Here is a 21,539-nt window from a genome sequence, read left to right as displayed (position 1 = left end):
TAAACAACATCCAAGATTCCAAATCATTTTTTGATAAGCATAACTAATCGAAGTTTAATTTAACATCGCTTGGATAAGGTTTTAGCTCTGTTTCAAGTCGACATTCAGGATAAGACAACAACTCTCTTGTTTCGATATGTGTTTCAATCTCTCATTCACACTTATGGCAAGAAAGAAAGGTAGGAGACACGGTGAACCTCCAAAAAACCAGTCGACTATCATCACCTTCATGGATGGAACTGTTAGTAACCGGATAGACAATCTTCGCAGAGAAGAACGTGGAGTGTGTAGAGACTAAGTATATAGAAGGATATATTAGTAAATACTTAAGACTTGAACTCTTTTGTACACTATATATATTGTAATCTCTCATTCTAATAAAATCAATTCATTCCCTAATCTATATGGTATCAAAGCTCCGATACCTAACATAAATTTTTTTTTTAAGCCGCGGCTCTTTCTTTCAAACAACATCATCCCTACCCCTACGATCACGAACGATGGTGTGATCTCGACGAACCCTGAGTATACCCTGTGGAAGAGACAGGAAAACTCATATACAGCTCCTTACTTGGCGCCATTACCGTCCAGATCCAACCTATACTCTCTACGACTACGACTTCTGCGCATATATGGGAGACGCTATCTGCAACTTACGTGAAGCCTAGCCGTGCTCACGTCCAACAAGTGCGTCAACAAATCAAGGCATGGACTAAGGGCACCATGTCTATTGACGCCTATCTTCAGGGATTCACGACGAGGTTTGATCAGTTAGCCTTGCTTGACAAAGCAATTGATGATCTCGAAGATCAGATTGACTATGTTCTCGCAGGCCTACCAGACGAGTACAAGCAAGTTGTGGATCAGATTGAGAGCCGTGATACCACTCCTTCTCTCACCGAAATCCATGAAAAACTACTCAACTATGAGGTGAAGCTTCAAGCCAAGCAACATGCACCAACGGTTCTTCTTGTTAAGCTAAATAGGCTTCACACTTAAAACCAATTGGTGATAAGAGGAGTGGTCCACCTATCTTATATATTGTTTAGGATCTCTTCCAACTACCGATGTGTGACACTTTGTGTCTAATACTTCCTATTACGGCAAACGCGGCCAAAAATTGTAAAAGCTTGAGAAGTCAGGTCTAAGGATGTTCCCATTCTAATAGTCAAGATAATGGAATGTTAAGCCTAAGACTGTTTCATTGTTAAGCTGTTCAGGCTTAAGATTAGTGTTTTCTTTCTTAAAAGTTTAACACAAAAATGACACATCTATTGTAAAAGTGTTTTTTGATTTAAAATATTCTGCTTCTCAGTGGAATGGTGCTTTTAATTTTAGGTTTTGGATTTTTTTTCTTGTTCCTTATAAATTAATGTTTTGAGTTTATTTGATATATACCATTTTACAAAATTAATTATTATTTTCAACACTGATTTATTATGATATTATAATTCTGAGAAATATTACATATATGCTAACCGACAATACTATCTACCTTATAAGGATTTATGTCTAACTGAATCTTCTGAATCAATCTATGAAGATTCATGTCTAACCAGATTTATTTGAACCATGTTGAATATCCCTTGTAAGTTTTTCTTACATGGCCTACATAATTATTTAATAAATAATTTTCTTTGGGAGTTGAAATCTGGATCTTATATAATCTTCAAGAAATTATAACACTGCTATTTATTAACTTGAATGCGAAGTTACAAAGTCTTGATGTAAATCATGAGTAATAAACCAGGGAATATAGTAATGAAATTGATACAAATGATTTTGTCGAAATCCTTGTTTAGTCAGTCTGTCTGCCACTCGATTTCCATCCTGGTTGACATAAATCCTTATAAGGTAGATAGTATTGTCGGTTACCAAAATTAATCTTTGGTAAGACAAATTTTAATGTGGAACAGAAGATAAAATATTTACGAAATGAAGGAATCTAGAAATGAATTTGATTATATTTACAAAAATAAAACTAAACAACATCCAAGATTCCAAATCATTTTTTGATAAGCATAACTAATCGAAGTTTAATTTAACATCGCTTGGATAAGGTTTTAGCTCTGTTTCAAGTCGACATTCAGGATAAGACAACAACTCTCTTGTTTCGATATGTGTTTCAATCTCTCATTCACACTTATGGCAAGAAAGAAAGGTAGGAGACACGGTGAACCTCCAAAAAACCAGTCGACTATCATCACCTTCATGGATGGAACTGTTAGTAACCGGATAGACAATCTTCGCAGAGAAGAACGTGGAGTGTGTAGAGACTAAGTATATAGAAGGATATATTAGTAAATACTTAAGACTTGAACTCTTTTGTACACTATATATATTGTAATCTCTCATTCTAATAAAATCAATTCATTCCCTAATCTATATGGTATCAAAGCTCCGATACCTAACATAAATTTTTTTTTTAAGCCGCGGCTCTTTCTTTCAAACAACATCATCCCTACCCCTACGATCACGAACGATGGTGTGATCTCGACGAACCCTGAGTATACCCTGTGGAAGAGACAGGAAAACTCATATACAGCTCCTTACTTGGCGCCATTACCGTCCAGATCCAACCTATACTCTCTACGACTACGACTTCTGCGCATATATGGGAGACGCTATCTGCAACTTACGTGAAGCCTAGCCGTGCTCACGTCCAACAAGTGCGTCAACAAATCAAGGCATGGACTAAGGGCACCATGTCTATTGACGCCTATCTTCAGGGATTCACGACGAGGTTTGATCAGTTAGCCTTGCTTGACAAAGCAATTGATGATCTCGAAGATCAGATTGACTATGTTCTCGCAGGCCTACCAGACGAGTACAAGCAAGTTGTGGATCAGATTGAGAGCCGTGATACCACTCCTTCTCTCACCGAAATCCATGAAAAACTACTCAACTATGAGGTGAAGCTTCAAGCCAAGCAACATGCACCAACGGTTCTTCTTGTTAAGCTAAATAGGCTTCACACTTAAAACCAATTGGTGATAAGAGGAGTGGTCCACCTATCTTATATATTGTTTAGGATCTCTTCCAACTACCGATGTGTGACACTTTGTGTCTAATACTTCCTATTACGGCAAACGCGGCCAAAAATTGTAAAAGCTTGAGAAGTCAGGTCTAAGGATGTTCCCATTCTAATAGTCAAGATAATGGAATGTTAAGCCTAAGACTGTTTCATTGTTAAGCTGTTCAGGCTTAAGATTAGTGTTTTCTTTCTTAAAAGTTTAACACAAAAATGACACATCTATTGTAAAAGTGTTTTTTGATTTAAAATATTCTGCTTCTCAGTGGAATGGTGCTTTTAATTTTAGGTTTTGGATTTTTTTTCTTGTTCCTTATAAATTAATGTTTTGAGTTTATTTGATATATACCATTTTACAAAATTAATTATTATTTTCAACACTGATTTATTATGATATTATAATTCTGAGAAATATTACATATATGCTAACCGACAATACTATCTACCTTATAAGGATTTATGTCTAACTGAATCTTCTGATCAATAAGATCTAAATAAATTGATCAATAAATCCTGGTTGACATAAATCCTTATATACCATGTTGCATTCTTTTTACTATCACTCTGATCAATAATTCCTTTCTTTAAACCTTTACACCATGCATGTTGCATTGCCATTATAATTTCTTGTAACTCACTTTCCAACGCATTTTGTGCCATCGTACCAATCGCTTGTCCTGCTCCATGATAATAACCTGAAGAATCCCGAAATACCCATCCAGCTTTACTTACTAATGCCTGAGGCTGATATGGGATTCGAGCCCTAGACATAAATGTGAAATCCTTTAAACTTTAACAACTATGATATGGTGCTTCTATATTCCATAAAATGTATAAAATATTTCTTTTCTGAAAATAAATAAAATTTTATTAGTAATAATTTATTATTTGACAGAATGTATTCAATCTATATGATGTAACAATTCATTTTTCTTTTGTATGAAGTATTTAAATAACATTTATCATAAAACTCAAATTGCTCGTTTTCCTCAAGAATTTGCGGTTTACTTTTTCTTCCCGATTCTTGCGGTAGTATCCTTAAATAGAAACTAACAGTGTTTTGGCTTATGGTTCACTATGTACTTCCAAAATTAACTTCTGCAGAGGGAAAGAGAGATGTAAAATCTAAATAAATTGGTTTAGTAGATTTTGACCAAGCGCAGTTCATTTTCATTTTAAAAAATACATATTTATAAGAAACAAAATTTTGGTAACTATAAAATTATGTGTTAAAAATTTATAGTTCAATACATTTATAATCATGTTGAGCATTATTTTCATATCCGATCTAGATCTAAGGTTAAATAGCTTATTTCCTTTTAGAATTGTTATTTATGAGAAACAAAAATTTGGTAATTATAAAAGTATTCGTTTTAAAATTTTGTAGCCTAATACATTTATAATTGTGTTGACTATTTTTTTAATACCTTACTCATATCTACGGTTTAAACCATTAAACCCGGTAACATGTACATAATCTGGTTCGTATTTAACTAAACCACCACAATTTAAAACTCCGATAAAACTCGATAAAATCTAAATTTCCACTATTAACCCATTACCTTGGTTGACCCATGTAAAACTAAGATAATCTGATGATATTTTGAAAATTGATCATATTTCTTATATGTTTTTAATTAACACATGAAAATGAACAAAATATTTGATTTATGATTCTTTATTTTAAAATAATATAATATGACATTTAAAAAATAAAGAGAAAGGTGATGGAAAAAATTAAAATATTTTGATAGGTTTTCAGTATTTAATTTAATTATTAATAATTTATTATAAGTTTATTTTAATATATATTTAAAATTTAAAAATTTATAATCCTTATTATTTTTACTTATTAATTTTTAGTCAAAATCTTAGTTGGCAGAAATTGTGATGACGAATGAAGGTGTTAGGTATAAATATGTTAGGAATAATTTTATGTTCACTAATTGTTAGGTTAAAATATTCTTTTCAAAATGATATATTCAAAACATCTATATATGTGTAAAATTTAATTAGTTAATAGTATATAAATATATGTTCAACAAATCATAGTTTGGTGTATTTATTTGATTTTAAAATGTAACAAAAAACTAAGAAATTTAATTTATAAAAAAATTGTATCATGTAATCGGTTATGCAAATTGGGATTGGAGATTTGGTTCAGACGATTTATACAAATCAGTGATAATAAGAGCATCCCCAAAATCTTGATTGGTACAGCTGATGAAGAAACAATAGCATTATAAGGAGTGGAGGAGGGTTCTAATTCTTGGTATCTAAAATATATATATATATATATATATATATATATATGTGTGTGTATTATAATTGCAGGGTTATAAGTTTTACAGGAAACCCAATCTAACCTAAATCAGATATTTTGGGTTCGGTTTTCTATAAAGTTTAGAACCCCACAATTACATACATATATAATATATATATATATATATATATATATACTTTTAGATACCAAGAATTAGAACCCCCATTGAGGTACTCTAAGATCCATTACATTTGTACGCATGTATATATATATATAGTTTGTTGTATTTTGAATTAATACGATAGAAGCAGTGTAATGAAATAATGTACCTGTAGAACTAAAAAATAATAAATTGATAGGCCAAATAATTTTGTATGGTAGATTTTTCAAAATGTTTCTCTTTTAATATTATAGATAGTATATAAATATATGTTGAAGAAATCATAGTTTGGTGTATTTATTTGATTTTAAATTGTAACAAAAGAAAAATAAGTTTAAATTATTAAAATTGTTTGATATAATCGGTTATGCAAATTGGGACTGTGAGATCTGGTTCAGACTATTTATACAAATCAGTTATAATAAGGCCCATTACGTTTGTAGTATAAAGTTTGCTGCCATATACCATTTGTAAGCATGACTATATGTGGAAGCACCGTTATCTAATGTGTTTGACCTATTATGACGGGCGATGATAAAGCGTTCGTAAAACCGCTATCGTACCGTTAGATAGCGTTATTCAACCGCTAAGAAAGACGTTTTTTCTTGTAGTGCTTTTCTCATCATTCTCCTCTTGGCGACAGTTGCCTGCACCCACGGACAAGAACCGGTGAAAGAAACTGCCGGGAATTCTCTAGAGACAGGTCAGCAATACTTCATCCGGCCGATCAAGACTGGGAGCCTCAATGGTGGTGGTCTTGTTCCAGCTGCCATTAGATTACCCCTATGTCCACTTGGCATCAACCAAGCACTCTTTCCGTTCCTACCGGGCCTACCAGTTAGCTTCGCATTTGCTGACCCAGTCCCAGACTCCATCTTTAAGACATCTACTGACGTAACCATCGAGTTCAATTCCACCTTCTATGGGCTCTGCAACGAATTTTCCACGTTATGGGCAGTCAGTGACTCCTCATTGGCTTCTAAGGAGCCTGCCATTATCATCGGTGGTATAGCGGGGAGCCAAAATAGCCGGTTTAAGATAGAGAAAGCCAGAGAAGGAGAAAATACATATAAGTTGACCAGCTTAGACGGACCGTTGGAAACGTCACGGGGATTTTTATGGCACCACAACTAGTTCTCACCAATGATGATGCTAAGACCACATTCGTCAAATTCAACAAATATAATGAATCTATTACATCTGCTTCTCGTGTTGAGAAGTCAGGTCTAAGGATGTTCCCATTTTAAAAGTCAAGATTATTTAGTTTTAAGCTAAGGACTCGTCCATGGCGAAAAGAAAGAAGTTGAGTATGTTTCTTTACTTTCCTCATGAATATATAAAATGAAATTATATTTTATAATGCTTTAGAGAGACACACAACACAACTTTAATTTTGAGTTATGACAAATTTAATTATAAAATTTAAATTATCGTTGTTGATTTGAGGATCTACTACCGCTTTGGATCTCTCTATCTTATTATATAAAGTTTGGTTCTTCAAAGTTACTAATTAACATGATTGTGACATGTGTCAAACTTTTTTAAAAGATTGTTACATGTGTCAAAATATGATACAATTCTTTTTTAAAATATTTAAAAGAGATTAAACAAAAAAAAAATTTCACTACAAAAATAATCTTTTAAAGTTCAGTTTATGAATTATTATTTTTAGAAAAGAAAATTTACAAAATTACCATTTTTATATTATATATTGTTAAAATTATTTCATAGTAATTTTAATTTTTTTTTAATTGCGACATGCGTCAATAAATTTTTAAGATTGTGACATGTGTCAAAATATGATACAATTTTTTTAAGGATTTAAAATAGATAAAGAAAAAGGAAAATTCTCATTACAAAAATAGTTTTTTAAAGTTATATTTTAGGATTTCGTATTTAAAAAAAAAGTTACAAAATTACCATTTTTAGTATTTTAAATTATCTATTTTAAATATATTTGATAGTAATTTTCATTTTTAAAAAAATTCTAAACAAGAAAATAATTGTAAAAATCTATTTTAAAGTAATTATTTCTTTGTTAATATTTTTCGAAAAAAATTGTGACATGTGTAAAAAACGATACATTTCTCCTTTCTATATGATTAAAAGAGGTTTAGAAATAAAATTCATTACAAAATAGTCTTTTATGGTTATTTTTAGGATTTTATAAAAATTGCTATTATTTTTTTTTCTTACAATCACATATTTTGAAAAAATTGATCGTAATTTTTTTAAGCCAAAAATATATAATAATTGTAAAAAGCTATTTGAAAATAATTATTTTTAATTTGTTTTATATAATTGATTTAATAAAACTAACTATTAAATAAATAATATTCCTTTTTAAAGTCTAAACTAAAGAAAATTGTAAAAGTACTCTTATTAATTTCTTATAATTAACTAACTTTCCTTTTTAATATATAATTGTATGTTAAACAATTATGACAAAAAAAGCTACGAATATTTCACATCTATATTTAGGTTTAATTTCCACAAATTATTTTTACAAAATACAATAGTATTTATGTGAAATATGTTACATGTGTATTTTCTTTAAATTTCTTTATACAACTCAATTTTTTAATCATCGTTGTTACATGTTATGATGCTAACATAAATTTTTAATTATGTGTTGTTGTACATGAGTATGTGTCAATATGATGAATATGTGTTTGTACATATAATACAAATATATATTTAACTAAACATATTTTTTATAAACCAATTTTATGTATAAAAATCTTAAAGAAAAACTAATTATAAACTAATAAATTTTCCTTTTTTTAAATTCTAAATAAAATAAAAATGTAAAATTAATTTTATTTTCTTATAACTAACTAACTTTAATTTCTAATAATTCTGTGTTAAAATTTATAAACCAAAAATAACTTCAAATATTTAACTCGATATCATTGTAACATGTGTCGATTAAAAAATTAGATTGTGAATGTATCAATAAAAATATGTCATTACTTTAAAAATGTAAAAATATTAGTGAGATTTAAAAAACAAATTTTTAAAATGGAAATTTTTTAAAATGGCAAAATAGTTAATATTAACTTGAAATAATTATTTCATAGTAATTTTGTTTTTCTAAATCCTAGAAAAAAATATAATTGTAAATTATTATGTAATATTAATTTCTTTTTCTAAAACCCTAAAACACTGTAAAAGAATATTTGATAGTTGTTTTCTTTTTTTTCTTAAAATAAAATCTTAAACAAAAGAGATTTGTATCATATTTTTAAGTCATAACCAAAAGAGAACTGTAAAAACTTATTTGATAAAAAATTTAATAGAGAATTTGATGATGAACATGATACTAAAAATTATTAATTTTTAAAAAAGTGTAAAATTAGTACTGATAGAAATTTTAAATAGAGTAATTTTGAAATTATTTATTAGTAACTAGAAATAATTATTTTATAGCAGTTTATTTATTTCTAAAATTCTAAAGAGAAGATAATGTATAAGGTTATATAACAGTAATTTTATATTTCTAAAATCCTAATCAAAAATGTAAATAAGTATTTAATATTATTTTTTATGGTAAATAAAAAGGATATTTATAAAATAGAACATTTTCCTTTTTAAAAAAAAATCTAGCAAAATAAAAATTTTAAAAATTATTTAATAAAACATTAGATTAGTACATAAGAAAATGTATAATGTTATCATTTACTTGATTGACATTATTCGACTTTCAATTTTTCATATTTTTTCATTCAATTTCTTATTTTGGGTTGGGTTCAATTCAAAAATTTAGGTATAATGTTTTTCTAATCTAAGTAGAAAGTTGATAACAATTCATCTATTTACCATTATTATAAAATAAAATTTTTGACCTGAACTTATGTATGGAAATTATTTTTAGTTATAAAAAAATAAATCTTACACAACATATGCAAATCATTCTTAAAACTATAATAAAATGATTATTATTTTATGTTTTCTATTAAATTAAAACATCAAACAAAACCGTTGCAACGCAACGGGCTCATATCTAGTCCCACAATAAAGTCGAGTCTTGTGAAGAAACAACAATTATTTAAATATTCTAATATTTAAAATTCAACTAACTGATAGAAATAAAATAAGAAATTTAGGCTAAATTCTTTTCAAAAAAAAAAAAATTGGGCTAAATTGCGTTATTGGTAGATACATAAATTGCATAATCTTCATCGATCTGTCCTTATGTATATTCACAGAAGAGAGTTTTTACTGTCTTTTTCTTTGTTACTTGACACGTTCGGGTTCAAGATACACTGATCAGATCATGTGAAGGATCCGGGACCGATCCGAAAATAACGATCAATCCAAAAATACCCAGACACTTTCTTGTAAATTTTTTTTTTTGGTTGACCTTCAATCCAACACATCTACAGTCTCTTGTGAACCTTTTCTCTAGGTTTTGGCTACCGTACCTGCTTATTTGCTTCACAAGTTAATTAGAAAAAGAGTTTAGTGGAGAAATCATCTCATTCAAATGTTCCGCGACTTGGTTGACATTTTCTTTGGCTGGCCATATTTAATAAGATCATGAAGACAGACAGTAGAAAGAGAGTTTCTTGTTAATCATTTTCCAAACCAGATTAGATTTTTTTGTTATCCAATTTGTAGAGATTATTGATCTAGGATCGCTTAGAGTTCAAGTAATCTTTAGACTTAGACTAAAATTGAAGTTAAAAGACACAAACAACTTAACGAGTTACGTCTCGTTACGTGATGTTTAGTATGTGATGTTTAAATTTAGTGTTTAGATTACACAAGAATTACAAACTTAAAGCTAGAGAATACACCAACTAGCTAGGATAGATACAGATAGACTTAGGTCTAGGCTATTTTATCTATAGTGTTGTTGTCTCTTTTCTTCATATGCTTTCTTCTTAGCCTCTAATGTAGTTGCTCTTGTGTTGCTGTCGTTGCAGGTGGAAAATTTAAACCTAATCACATCACGAATATGCTACATGCACATACATTATTCTCGTGGTGGGCTGCTGATGGAAATGGTCTGGCCCATAACATATGCTTAGTGGGTTCGAACCGAAACCAACACAATTTATAGTTTCTCCCTGCTTTCTACTTCACCTGTGATAACAAAGATGTACTTTACCAATAAGAAAATTTCACAAATGTAACTTTTTGGTCTTCTTTGCTGCAATTGTTAAAAATCACAAAAGGTGACACTTTATTGAAAAATAAGAAAGTTATGGCCTCAAATTTAAATACTATTTTTCTTTCTTTTGTCAATTTTTTTTTTTAAAAATGTTCTTTCATATATCAAATTAACGAATTACTTTACAAGGAGTGGTTAGTTCAGTTGCAGCATCTTTTCCAAATAACACATAAAACGATAACGTTTTAGCTCCTTAACACACAAGTTATCTTTAAAGTCCAAATTAACAGCGAACCTCTGTCTCTGTTTCTTCTCCATTGATGTTTGTTTAGGTATGTCTCATACTCTTACCATTCTTTTACTTCCTCTGTCTCGCGCCTCATACTACTCTTTAGTCTTTTCTTTCTGCCTTCCCCTGTTTTTATATCTCTTTGGTAACTATGCACACCAACTATTCGATTAAATGCCGCTTATATAAAAAGAAATCGTTTTGTAAACAACAAGCTGCAAACTTTCTCATGTTCTTTACATCATCAAAACTTAATTTACATGGTTTAACATTTGCACTTGACAAGAAAAAAAAATAAAATAAAAATTAAAGTGTATAGTTACTTAATGCAGAGCATGTGATGAAAGTATAAAAAAGGCACACAGTTATGTTCTCTCTTCTTCTTCTTCTCTGTTACTTTGGTTCCTGTTCACATCGTTAAGCCAGTCCACAACCTGTTGGATGTTCGGTCTCCTCATAGGGTTCTGGTTCACACACATGCACGCTATGTCAAGCACACGTACCATCTCTCTTTCATCCCCAGTCTCTCTCAGCAACGGATCAAACACCTCCTCTAGTGTCCCATCCTTCCTCATCTGATGCACCCACGCCACTATCTCTCTCGACACCTTCGGTTTGAAAACCTCCATCGGTCTTTTCCCCGTCAAAACCTCCAGCATCACCACACCGAAACTGTACACGTCACCTCTCAAAGTAGCGACCCACGCTTGTCCATACTCCGGTGGGATGTACCCCAACGTGCCCACAAGCTCAGTTGTGACGTGTGTCCGGTACGGAAGGATCAGTCTCGATAACCCGAAGTCTCCTAGGTAGGCCTTGAAACTCCCGTCTAAAAGGATGTTGCTGGACTTGATGTCTCGGTGTACTATGTGCGGCTCGCACACCTGGTGCATGTACGCTAGTCCAGAGCTCGCTCCTCTCATGATGTGGAGTCTTTTCGACCAATCCAACCGAGCTGGACCCTGGGGGTTCTCGTGCAGCCAATAGTCTAGGCTCCCATTCTCCATGAAGGAATAGATAAGTATCCGAGCACTGTCGTGGACGCAGTAGCCTTGTAGATCGACCAGGTTCTCATGTTTGGCCCTGGAGAGGACTTCCACCTCTGCTTTGAACTCTTTCTCCATCAAACCATAGTCTCCTGTGAGTTTCTTGACGGCCAGGTTGGTCCCATTGTCCAATGTAGCCTTGTAGACAAGACCAAACCCGCCGCATCCGATGATATTAGCTTGGCTGAAGTTGTTGGTAGCTTTCAAGAGCTCGAATATTGTCAAATCTTTTACATCGTATCTGCTGTTTCCAAACAGCAGAACGAGGCTTATGTCTTTCTCCGAATTTGAAGGAACTTCGGAGTAAGAGGGACTGGAACTTATCTCCAGCACGGCGTGCTCGGAGTCTCCTGGATTCACCTTCCCCTTGTTCATCACCCAAAGAGCAAGTATCACCAGAACCAAACTGACCCCAAAAAAGACCCCAATCACAAGCCCCACAATAAGTATAGTGTTAACCTTCTCTTTACTCGTCTTCTTCGTAGAAGAAGTCTGAGTACTTGGGGACCTGCAGGAGGTTAGCAGTACACCGCCGCACAGCAATGGGTTTCCTTCGAAATACGCTTTTGGGAAAGTATCAAACTGAGCTCCTGTGGGTATCTCCCCACTGAGAGTGTTGTTAGCAACGTTGAAGTAAGACATGAAATGGAGTCCTGTGAGCGACCAAGGGATCCCACCGGATAAACTGTTGCTGGACAGGTCCAGCCGCTCTAAGTTAGTGAGGTTCGACAATTCATCAGGGATGGTCCCAGTGAAGTTATTACCTTGAAGCTCGAGGACAAGGAGAACCTTTAGCTGTCCAATCTCCACCGGTATAGTCCCGTTGAGATTATTCCCATTGACGTATATAGCAGGTGGGAGGCTTGAGATCTGATTGTACTGCTGATTAGAGGTGATGTTGTTAGGGCTGACGAAAACAGGCAGCTCTAGGTAGCTCCTCTCTGTTGCATCGTATACCTTTTGGGACATGAGCGCACTCAGCTGAAACAGTTCCTTTGGAAGCTCTCCTGTGAGAAGGTTAAGAGAAAGATCCAAGTAGAAAAGGTTTGGAAGTGTTCCTAACCAACCAGGAATCGATCCAGTGAGTCGGTTCTGCGAAAGGTCCATTAGCTCTACACTCTTGAGCTTGATCAGCCAAGCGGGTACCTCTCCTTTCAATCTAGATCCACCAGTACCGAAGATTTGGAGCTTTGGAAACGGGTCTGGCCCGAGAAAGTCCTCGTTGCTTGGTATGGTTTCGTCGTAAAAGTTCCTTGCTATGATGAGAGTAGTTAGGTTTCTGCAGTGTTGTAGAATGCTGAGTGCACCTGTGATGTTGGTCATTTGATTTTGCGAAAATGTGAAGAAAGACAATGACTCCAGTTCCAGTACTTTTGGAGATATCTGTCCTGTTAACTTGTTTCCCGCAAACCTCATCGCGGTTATGTTCTTGCAGGAGTATACTGTCGAAGGGAAGTCTCCGGTGAAGCTGTTGTTTCCGAGGTCAAGAATGCTGAGGCTCTGAAAGCGAGAGAAGTCTACGTTTGATAAGGTTCCTCCCAGCCCGTTAACGCGTAGGTTCAGCTTCTCAAGCTTTGTGCAATTGGCTAGAGAGACAGGGACGGCGCCTGTGAGGTTGTTGATATGTAGCTGGAGCCTGCGCAGATTGAAAAGGTCACCTATGTTCTTTGGTATCTCTCCTTGAAGTTGGTTGAAATAAAGGTCAAGCAGTCTCAGTTTCGTGAGACGAGTGATCTCATCGTTGATGTTTCCGGAGAGTTGGTTGGCTGGTAGAAGAAGCTCCTCGAGGTCAGAAAGATTGTAGATTTCTTTTGGGATTTCGCCGGAGAGATTGTTGAAGCCTGCTCGAAGAACACGGAGCCTGGAGCATCTGCCTAGTCCTTGAGAGATATTGCCTGTGAATTTGTTGTAAGAGAGATCCAGTGTTGTTAGCTGCGGCGAGGATGTGCAGATGAAGGAAGGGAGTGGACCGGTGAAGCTGTTGTTGCTGACATTGAAACTGGTTAACCTCAAAGCACCTTGAAGAAAAACAGAACCGCCTAGGAGGATGTCTCCTTGAAAAAGATTGCTGGAGAGATCAACGGTCTTGATTTGGAAGTTTTGGTTGGTGGTTCCATTGGGAGATGATGATTGTTCAAACGGTGATTTACCGTTAAAACTGTTGTAACTGAGGTCAAGAACCGTGAGCTGGTCAAGAACAGAGAAGAAGCCTTGTGGGAGAGGACCAGAGAGATGGTTGTAAGAAAGGTTGAGTTGAGAGAGACGAGGGAGGTTCAAAACAGAGGAGGGGAGAGTTCCGGAGAGTCCTCTAGAGGGCAAAAGAATCGCTGTGACTCGGTTTTGGGGAGAATCATCGCATGAGATTCCTTCCCAGGAGCAACAATCAGTGGACGTGTTCCAATGCAGAGGAGAAAGTGGAGATGATACGTTGGTGGAGAACGAGAGGAGAGAGTCTCGGTCTTGGAGGTTGCAGACAGCTTCTGAAACTGTAAGAAAGAAGACAGGGAGGGAAAGAACATAGATAAGAATCACAAGGAGACCAGTGGATTTTGATCTCATCTTCTCGTCAATCATGGGGAGAACAAGAGAAGAAGAAGCTGAGAAAGATTGAGTAAGCGTAGAGAAGAAGTATGGTGAGAGGAAAGAGAGGGAAAAGAAGCAAAAGACATCATTATCCAATCTGGGTTTGTTGTGTCCGAAGCTTGTAAAATGGCTCTCAATATCCTCGTTGACCAGGGGAATAGTCAGACCAAACCGATGAAAATTTCTTGTCACACCGAAAGTTTACTTTTCATGCTCTTCTATTGTTTTATCATTTTATTTTTTTTGACCCCGATTGTGCTTGACTGATTGTGGCCTTGTGGTTGTGGGGTTGGATTTGGATTTTTTTGCGCTAATTTTTTTTTTTTTGAATTATTATTCCTCTTGTAATAAAGCTCCTAAATTTTATTATCTAATAAAAGATCAAGTACAACCCTATTATAATACATATGTAATGTAACTATTAAATTCTGATTGTATGATTTCACATTTTTTGTAATAAAGATTCAGCCGTTAGACATGGTTCACATAGATACGAAATTTCCAATTTAGACAATAACTATATGTTAATTATCAAAGTCATCCCTATGAACACCTTAATTTAATATAGTTATTTGTGTGGTTATGTTTTGTCATTTATTCATGGTTTGAAAACATTGTTTTGTCTATATGCGTTTTAGCTATTGATCTTCTCGGATTTATTTGAGAGAGGGTCATTTCGTGCTTGGAGATAGAGGCCCATGCGTGCGTGCTATGATGTTGATCGTAAAAAATTAGTTGTGATGATCTTATTATAGTCATGATGGGCACCAACATTATTGTTATGAAAAATTATAAGGGGAATAATAAAAGGATGGTTTTAGGAATAGTCTGTCTGATGATTATTTTTACTTTTATGTTCAGCATAAAAGAATGAGAGGCGTTTACCTTTTGGGGCGGCATAGTAGTGGAAGCAGTGTTTTGTAAATACCCCTCAATGTTTGTATTTTAATTTCTTTTATAATCATCCTTTCGTATTTTCTTAGTTTGATTGCTTATTGCGTATATTTTTATTATATGCCAGATGAAGGCACAATTAATATTAGATAGTGGTCATAAAAATAACTATATTTTCCTTTTGGTAAAAATGAATATTAGTATTTATTTTGTTTGACTTTTAATTTTTTGGGATTAATTATAAAATGCTTGATGCTGTTCATATCTTGTTTTCTTTTCTTAGTTTACTAACGGGCAGATGACGTATATGATTGCTGACAAATTAACGTAAAAAATATGGTATTTAATTTATCAAGTGTCTCAACTTTTAAGTTTACTATATTCTATATATATAGTTTGAAACTGAAGTGAAAACAAACAGTACAGCAGTAAGTTTAAAGACTAAATTGGAAGAAAAAAGTTCATGATGTTGCTATTGAGATTAATTCTAACAATAAGACATATAGAAACACATATATAAGCGTTTTTGGAATTTAATAGTAACTATTATACCCAAACTTATGATTGTGTGATTAGAGTGAAAATATGCTTTTGGAGTCTAAACAAAAGAAGCTACAATTAGTTTTTTTTTTGGTCTAAAGCTACAATTAGTTATTAACACGCTTAATACTTTCGTTAGGGTTTGGTAAAAATAAGAAATGATGTGTCAATTTTTATGTAACATATTTACATGAAATATTTTTGAAAGAATTCTATAAGAATTTATTTACATAAAGATTTCGCATTGGAATTGGAGCTCCTTTTTTTGTTTGCTTTATTTATCTCTATCGATCATCTCAAATAAATAAAATCCTGAGGCTCAGATTAGTAAACTGTTAAACAACCTACAAGGCTACAACACGATAACATTGCATCATTAACCTTTCGGTACAAGCGGATCATATCACGTAAAAATAATAATAAAAGGCATTATTCATCTCCCTTATTGTTTTCCCACTGATATATTAGAGGTTAAATCGAATTCAGAGAATCTCTAATAGTTTATCCTCAATCCGAGCTATTTGTTATATATAAATGTGACTCAAATCCAGTTAAACCAAGCTTGTCGTTTTCTCAGCTCACAATGGAATGAGGAATAGCTACTGTATTTTTATTTTATTGATAACATGTTTTTGGTTACTTTCTTAGTTAGAAACTGTATCCATTTCAGAACACAGCACATCAACTTATCTGTACTATTTTCTTCCAACCGGCTTATCTGTTTATCTCTCTTGAAAAGAAACAAAAAAAAGTTATGTTCGTCTGACAAATTCTTTTTTTTTCTTAGTTTACAATTTCAATTATTTCTCATTTTATTAATTGGTACGTAAATAAAAACAGTACAATTCGTGACTTGGATCAGGATATTCCATTTTTCTGCATACAATTCAACTAAAGATATAACATGTTCCGGTTAAGTTTGTTCAATTCCACTAATATAATACATTTCTTGTCGTTTCGAAAAGTATGCACAGCTTTTTTATATAATTTCCAGCTCTAGATGCAGCTATTTAGTATTAGAATATGATATAACGTCACCATTTTCAGATTTCTTGTTGAACTATTCACATTTTTTGAAACAAGTGTAATACCATTTGCATATATTTTAATGAATTAATTCTTGAAAGTTTTAAATTAATCGACAGAAAATACAGTCAAATGGTAATAAGATAAACTCTTTTGTTTTGTATGACATGTATGAATAGCATTATGTTATAAATATTTTCAACGACCCGAAATCTATGCTCTCCTCGTGAGTTTTCATAAACCAAGGGAGAGAAAACGTTTGACTTTATACAAAATAATATTAGTTGTTTCCATTCATATATGACTATGTGTACACATACAAATTTGTTGTATAGCTTATCTTGTGTATCGATGGTCTAAAAGACGTAAGCATAGTATATGTTTGAGTTGGACCGGATCATGAAAAGGAACAAAATCTAACAACTAGGCTTTTAACAATATAAAGAGTATAAATGCATATATAATATGTTTGTGTCTCTTATATTATGGCCTTTAATGGCTGTAGTTTGTAGATGACTTTGTTTCTATTTGTGTCTTCCAAAAACTCATATAATCATTCAGCCTGCTTTTATTTTTAAAAATATATCCTAAGAGTTAGGAGTACTTTTTCGAATTTAAAATTTAGTGTTAGGTTTGGAACTAATTTGTATTTTAGGCTATTTCTCAACTTTTTCTCTCATTTTAGTTTTATGAGCAAAAACAAACTAACATTTGGATAGTGAAGCCAAATTTTAAATAAAACGAAAAAATAACACCAAAAAATATGTACAAATGATTTTAAATTGTAATGAGATCAATACAATTAATATACGATTTAATTGCTCCTTTTTGTCATCTTCTTTTTGTTCACTTGGCGTCTATAACTATGGCCATTGAAATAATCATATGTAGCTCCATCTGTACCCACTCGCCTACAGGGACAGCGCCAGCGACGTCGTTTCATCTTCGTTCCATGGTAAGAAACTATACCCAACACTGGTCTTACCCCTTTTGAGCTCCGTTCATTACCGGTTGCCGTTTTCAGACAAGATAACTGCAAAGTTGGTTTCGAATGTGCTATTTACTTGTCTGATCTTGTCAAAGGAGACAAAGCGAGGCTGCTTCCAAAGTGTAAACATAGCTTCCATGTTGAGAGTATAACTAACATGTGGTTTCAGTCTCACTCAACTTGTCCCATTCGAAGAAACGCTGTTTTTGGTATAGAGTAACCTAGCTCAATGCGAATCGAACAAGGTTCTGATAATGCAGCACATGCTGGTATGACCAATGCCAACTCCTTTTTTAACGGTCTGCTTCTTCAGGGAGCTGTTTCTTCCTTTAATATGATGCATTCCTTTCACTTAGCTGGTTTCCCAAAAGGTCTCATTAGCTGCATCACCGTAAACGGAAAAGGCTGAAATTTGCGATTTACTCAGTATGCACCCTGCTGCTAACTGCATTAGGTATCAGTTTGATGACCGTTTCAGTTTCACTGGCGGTGATAGCGGAATCTCAATACTTCAAATAGAATTTGGAGGAAAAGATTTATGCAGATTCAGTCCCGGGTTCTATTCCAATTCTTCTACTACTACAAGGTTTGATTCTGGCTATTTAAACTATCTTCCCAAACCTCTCAAGTTTGTTGGTCTGTTATGGTTGTTTGGATTATTAGAATCATCAGTTGTTGCGTATGTTAGCCTCTGTTGGTTGCAATGGCAATTTGTTTTGCATTGTTGGCTATCATGTTTTCAACATGTCATTGGCCTTGGTTTTGGTTGTTTATGCTCTTGAAGTCTCCATACTTAACGGCTCGTTCCTTTTGAGACTCGTTATCCTTGCCTTACTAAAAGAAGATGGTGCTCTAAAGGTCTATTGGTATGACCTAGCGGATATTATGCACTTGGTGTATGTGGTTTCAGAGCATTGAATGTGTTCCTGATTTTCAATGGCATCATTTCACTCTCCTCAAATGTTGGCATCGAGTTAAGAAGACACCTCTACGCTTATTGTTGTGTTTGTGTAATGTAACTATATGTTGTTTATGCATCTTCCGGTTGAACTTTGTATTAACAGTTTAGTTTGCCGTTTTGGCTTGGTTATCATTTGTGTATTGAACTTCTACTCTTTTGTTGAAGAGTAAGCATCTATAAAAGTTTTGTTGACCAGAAAAAAAAACTAATACTAATTGTACTTAAACTAAAGCCATTCAAAATGTTTTTAATATGTGATCATATTCAAAATGTTTTTAATATGTGATCATATTCAAAATGTTTTTAATATGTGATCATATTCAAAATGTTCTGATAAAGATTCTGCTTTCAAGATTACATCAACCTGAGAACTCTCTAAAAATACAATCTAATTAATAATAATGACTAATACCTATAATTTACTACAAAAATATTTTTTGAAATTCAGTTACATGACTGTAACTTTTAGATTTGTATGAAACCTCAAACCGATTTTAGTATATTATTTGACTGATGATTTTAAATAAATATATTTGGTTATATACTCATATTATATATACTTATTCCAATCATATAACTAAATTAAACTGGATTATATATGATATACAACCGTTTCATATATAATATAGATAAGCAATTAAATGATGCAGAACTATAAACCTCTTTGCATATGATACTAAGCAACTAAATTATTAGAAATATAAACCTTTGCAATGATATAAATACGGCATACACATACACGTTTAGTCATTCAGGCTAACACCAAAACAATTAAATAAACAAAAATATTGCAAGAATATAATAACCAATGTACTGATTAAGGCAATAAGCAATATAAAAGAGTGAAAAAATCAAATCCGATTTAATTCTGGTTTAGGCAATTGATTTTGGTTAATTTGTGTTTTCAGAAGTGGGTTAATACAAACTGGTTTTATTGATGCATTTAAAATAACCGACAAATATGATATACAGACACAAATACATAAAACAAACTAAAAAACAAATGCTACAACTTTTGGGCATAAATAAAAGTATTAAATTTTTGTTAATAAATATTTATTGTTGAGATATTATTAGGTAAATACAAAAATTTATTAATTAAACTTTCTAAGAGATGTATTTAAATAAAAAATTCTGAAATGGGTAAGCGATTTAATTCGAATAAAATGAAGCTTAGGATATACACTATACTTTCAGTGGCCAATATCAAAAGGTATGGAAGGTATGACAAAGAATAAACATAATTAAAAAAAAATTGTAGTATGCATGGACAAAAGAAAGTATACATGTGCTAATTGCTAATGAAGGCAATGAAAGTGATCCACATGGAAGAATTCTACTTCATCAACTATTTATACTCTGATTCAATCCTCTGAAGGCTATATGTCATATAATTTACAGAGTGAAGTCAAGAGATTAGCAGCTAACTAAAAAAACAAATTCTGACAATCAAATTCATCAATCAATATTCAATCCCATAAATAAGAAAAAGATTGTAATGAATGAAAACGAAACTAATTACATAATAATAGAATAGTTATCTATGTTTATATGGAAATAGAAGCAGGTACGCGGAAGTGGAATTGTATGGAAGCGTAGAATCAGATTTTTTAAAAAAATTAAGAAGTGGTTATGTGTTGGAAGGGTATATATATATATATATATATATATATATATATATATATATATATATATATATATATATATATATAAACATAAAAATTATTTTTATAAAATATATGACTAAAAATATATGATTCAAAATAAAAATCACTTATTCATTTTAAATAATTTTCCATTTAGTTGATTTCATATTTTAATTACAAAAATACTAACAGATTAAGCTTATAAAATATCATCAAAGTAATTGTTTTTTAATAGTTCATAATCATCTGTCACAACTATATTTGAATATATATATACACACCATCTCCTGTAAAATTGTTATACACAAAGATAATTTATAGCAGTAGTTTTGATATTTCCATATTTTGCATTTCCTTTATTTTCATTCTATTAATTTTAGATTTTATATAAAATAAAGATATAGTTCATTTTATATACTTATTCATGATACTACTAAGGTTTTAAAATGAAAGTGTGATTCTTAAAAGAATACTTCCGACATGTTTTTAAAGAAATATTTTTTGAAACATATTAGAAGCAAGATTGCAAGATTCTGGAAGCTTCCATGAGCTTTCAGTTTCGATGTCGAAACGGCAAGCGAACTTCTGACGAAGTAGCGACAACTCTTGACTTCTTAACAATCTGAAAACAGGGTTTGGCAGACCAAAAGTTTGTCGATATTACGATTAAGATAGCTAGGAACCGCAGTTATTTATTTTCCATAATCATTTAGAGGAAATAAAGAGACCACACAATAGGCCACAAACCAATTAGAATAGACGCGTCAATTAGAGGCCGACCCGCTAACTCAATTAGAATCTGTTTAGGCTATAAACCTGATCTGGCCCAGACAGTAATTGCGATATCTACTTGCCACTTGTGGAATTAGCAGACACGGTCCATTTAGTAAAGCCTATAAATGTTTCCATAAAGCCCACACAGAATAAATGTAAAACATGTTTATTCAAATAGGTTGTTAAATTTATAATGCGTCATGGTCCACCGAATGCATCACC

The 21,539-nt window shown here is 32.5% G+C and overlaps 1 protein-coding gene and 1 pseudogene across 1 annotated transcript; one reads left to right on the top strand and one right to left on the bottom strand.

Moving 5' to 3' along the window:
• Positions 1–4,928: 4,928 nt before the first annotated feature.
• On the top strand, positions 4,929–6,701 carry LOC108841337 (kunitz trypsin inhibitor 2-like; annotated as a pseudogene).
• Positions 6,702–11,189: 4,488 nt separating this feature from the next.
• LOC108824954 (tyrosine-sulfated glycopeptide receptor 1-like) lies at positions 11,190–18,075 on the bottom strand. The gene is made up of 2 exons (XM_018598315.2): positions 17,957–18,075; positions 11,190–14,672 (listed from the first exon to the last, which is right to left on the bottom strand). The coding sequence occupies exons 1-2, from the start codon at positions 18,073–18,075 to the stop codon at positions 11,225–11,227; spliced, it is 3,567 nt and encodes a 1,188-aa protein (XP_018453817.2). The 3' UTR covers positions 11,190–11,224.
• Positions 18,076–21,539: the final 3,464 nt, after the last annotated feature.

The sequence above is a fragment of the Raphanus sativus genome, chromosome 2 (assembly GCF_000801105.2).
Source record: "Raphanus sativus cultivar WK10039 chromosome 2, ASM80110v3, whole genome shotgun sequence".
Lineage (NCBI taxonomy): Eukaryota > Viridiplantae > Streptophyta > Magnoliopsida > Brassicales > Brassicaceae > Raphanus > Raphanus sativus.
This window is presented reverse-complemented; position numbering and strand designations above follow the sequence as displayed.

What these genes read in the sequence shown, in the direction of transcription:
- LOC108824954 (XM_018598315.2), bottom strand. Translation starts at nt 18,075, where the DNA reads ATGGAAGCTATGTTTACACTTTGGAAGCAGCCTCGCTTTGTCTCCTTT. An exon ending in TTGTCTGAAAACGGCAACCG is followed by an intron (nt 14,673 to 17,956) that starts GTAATGAACGGA and finishes CGGTGTGACAAG; the next exon opens with AAATTTTCATCGGTTTGGTC.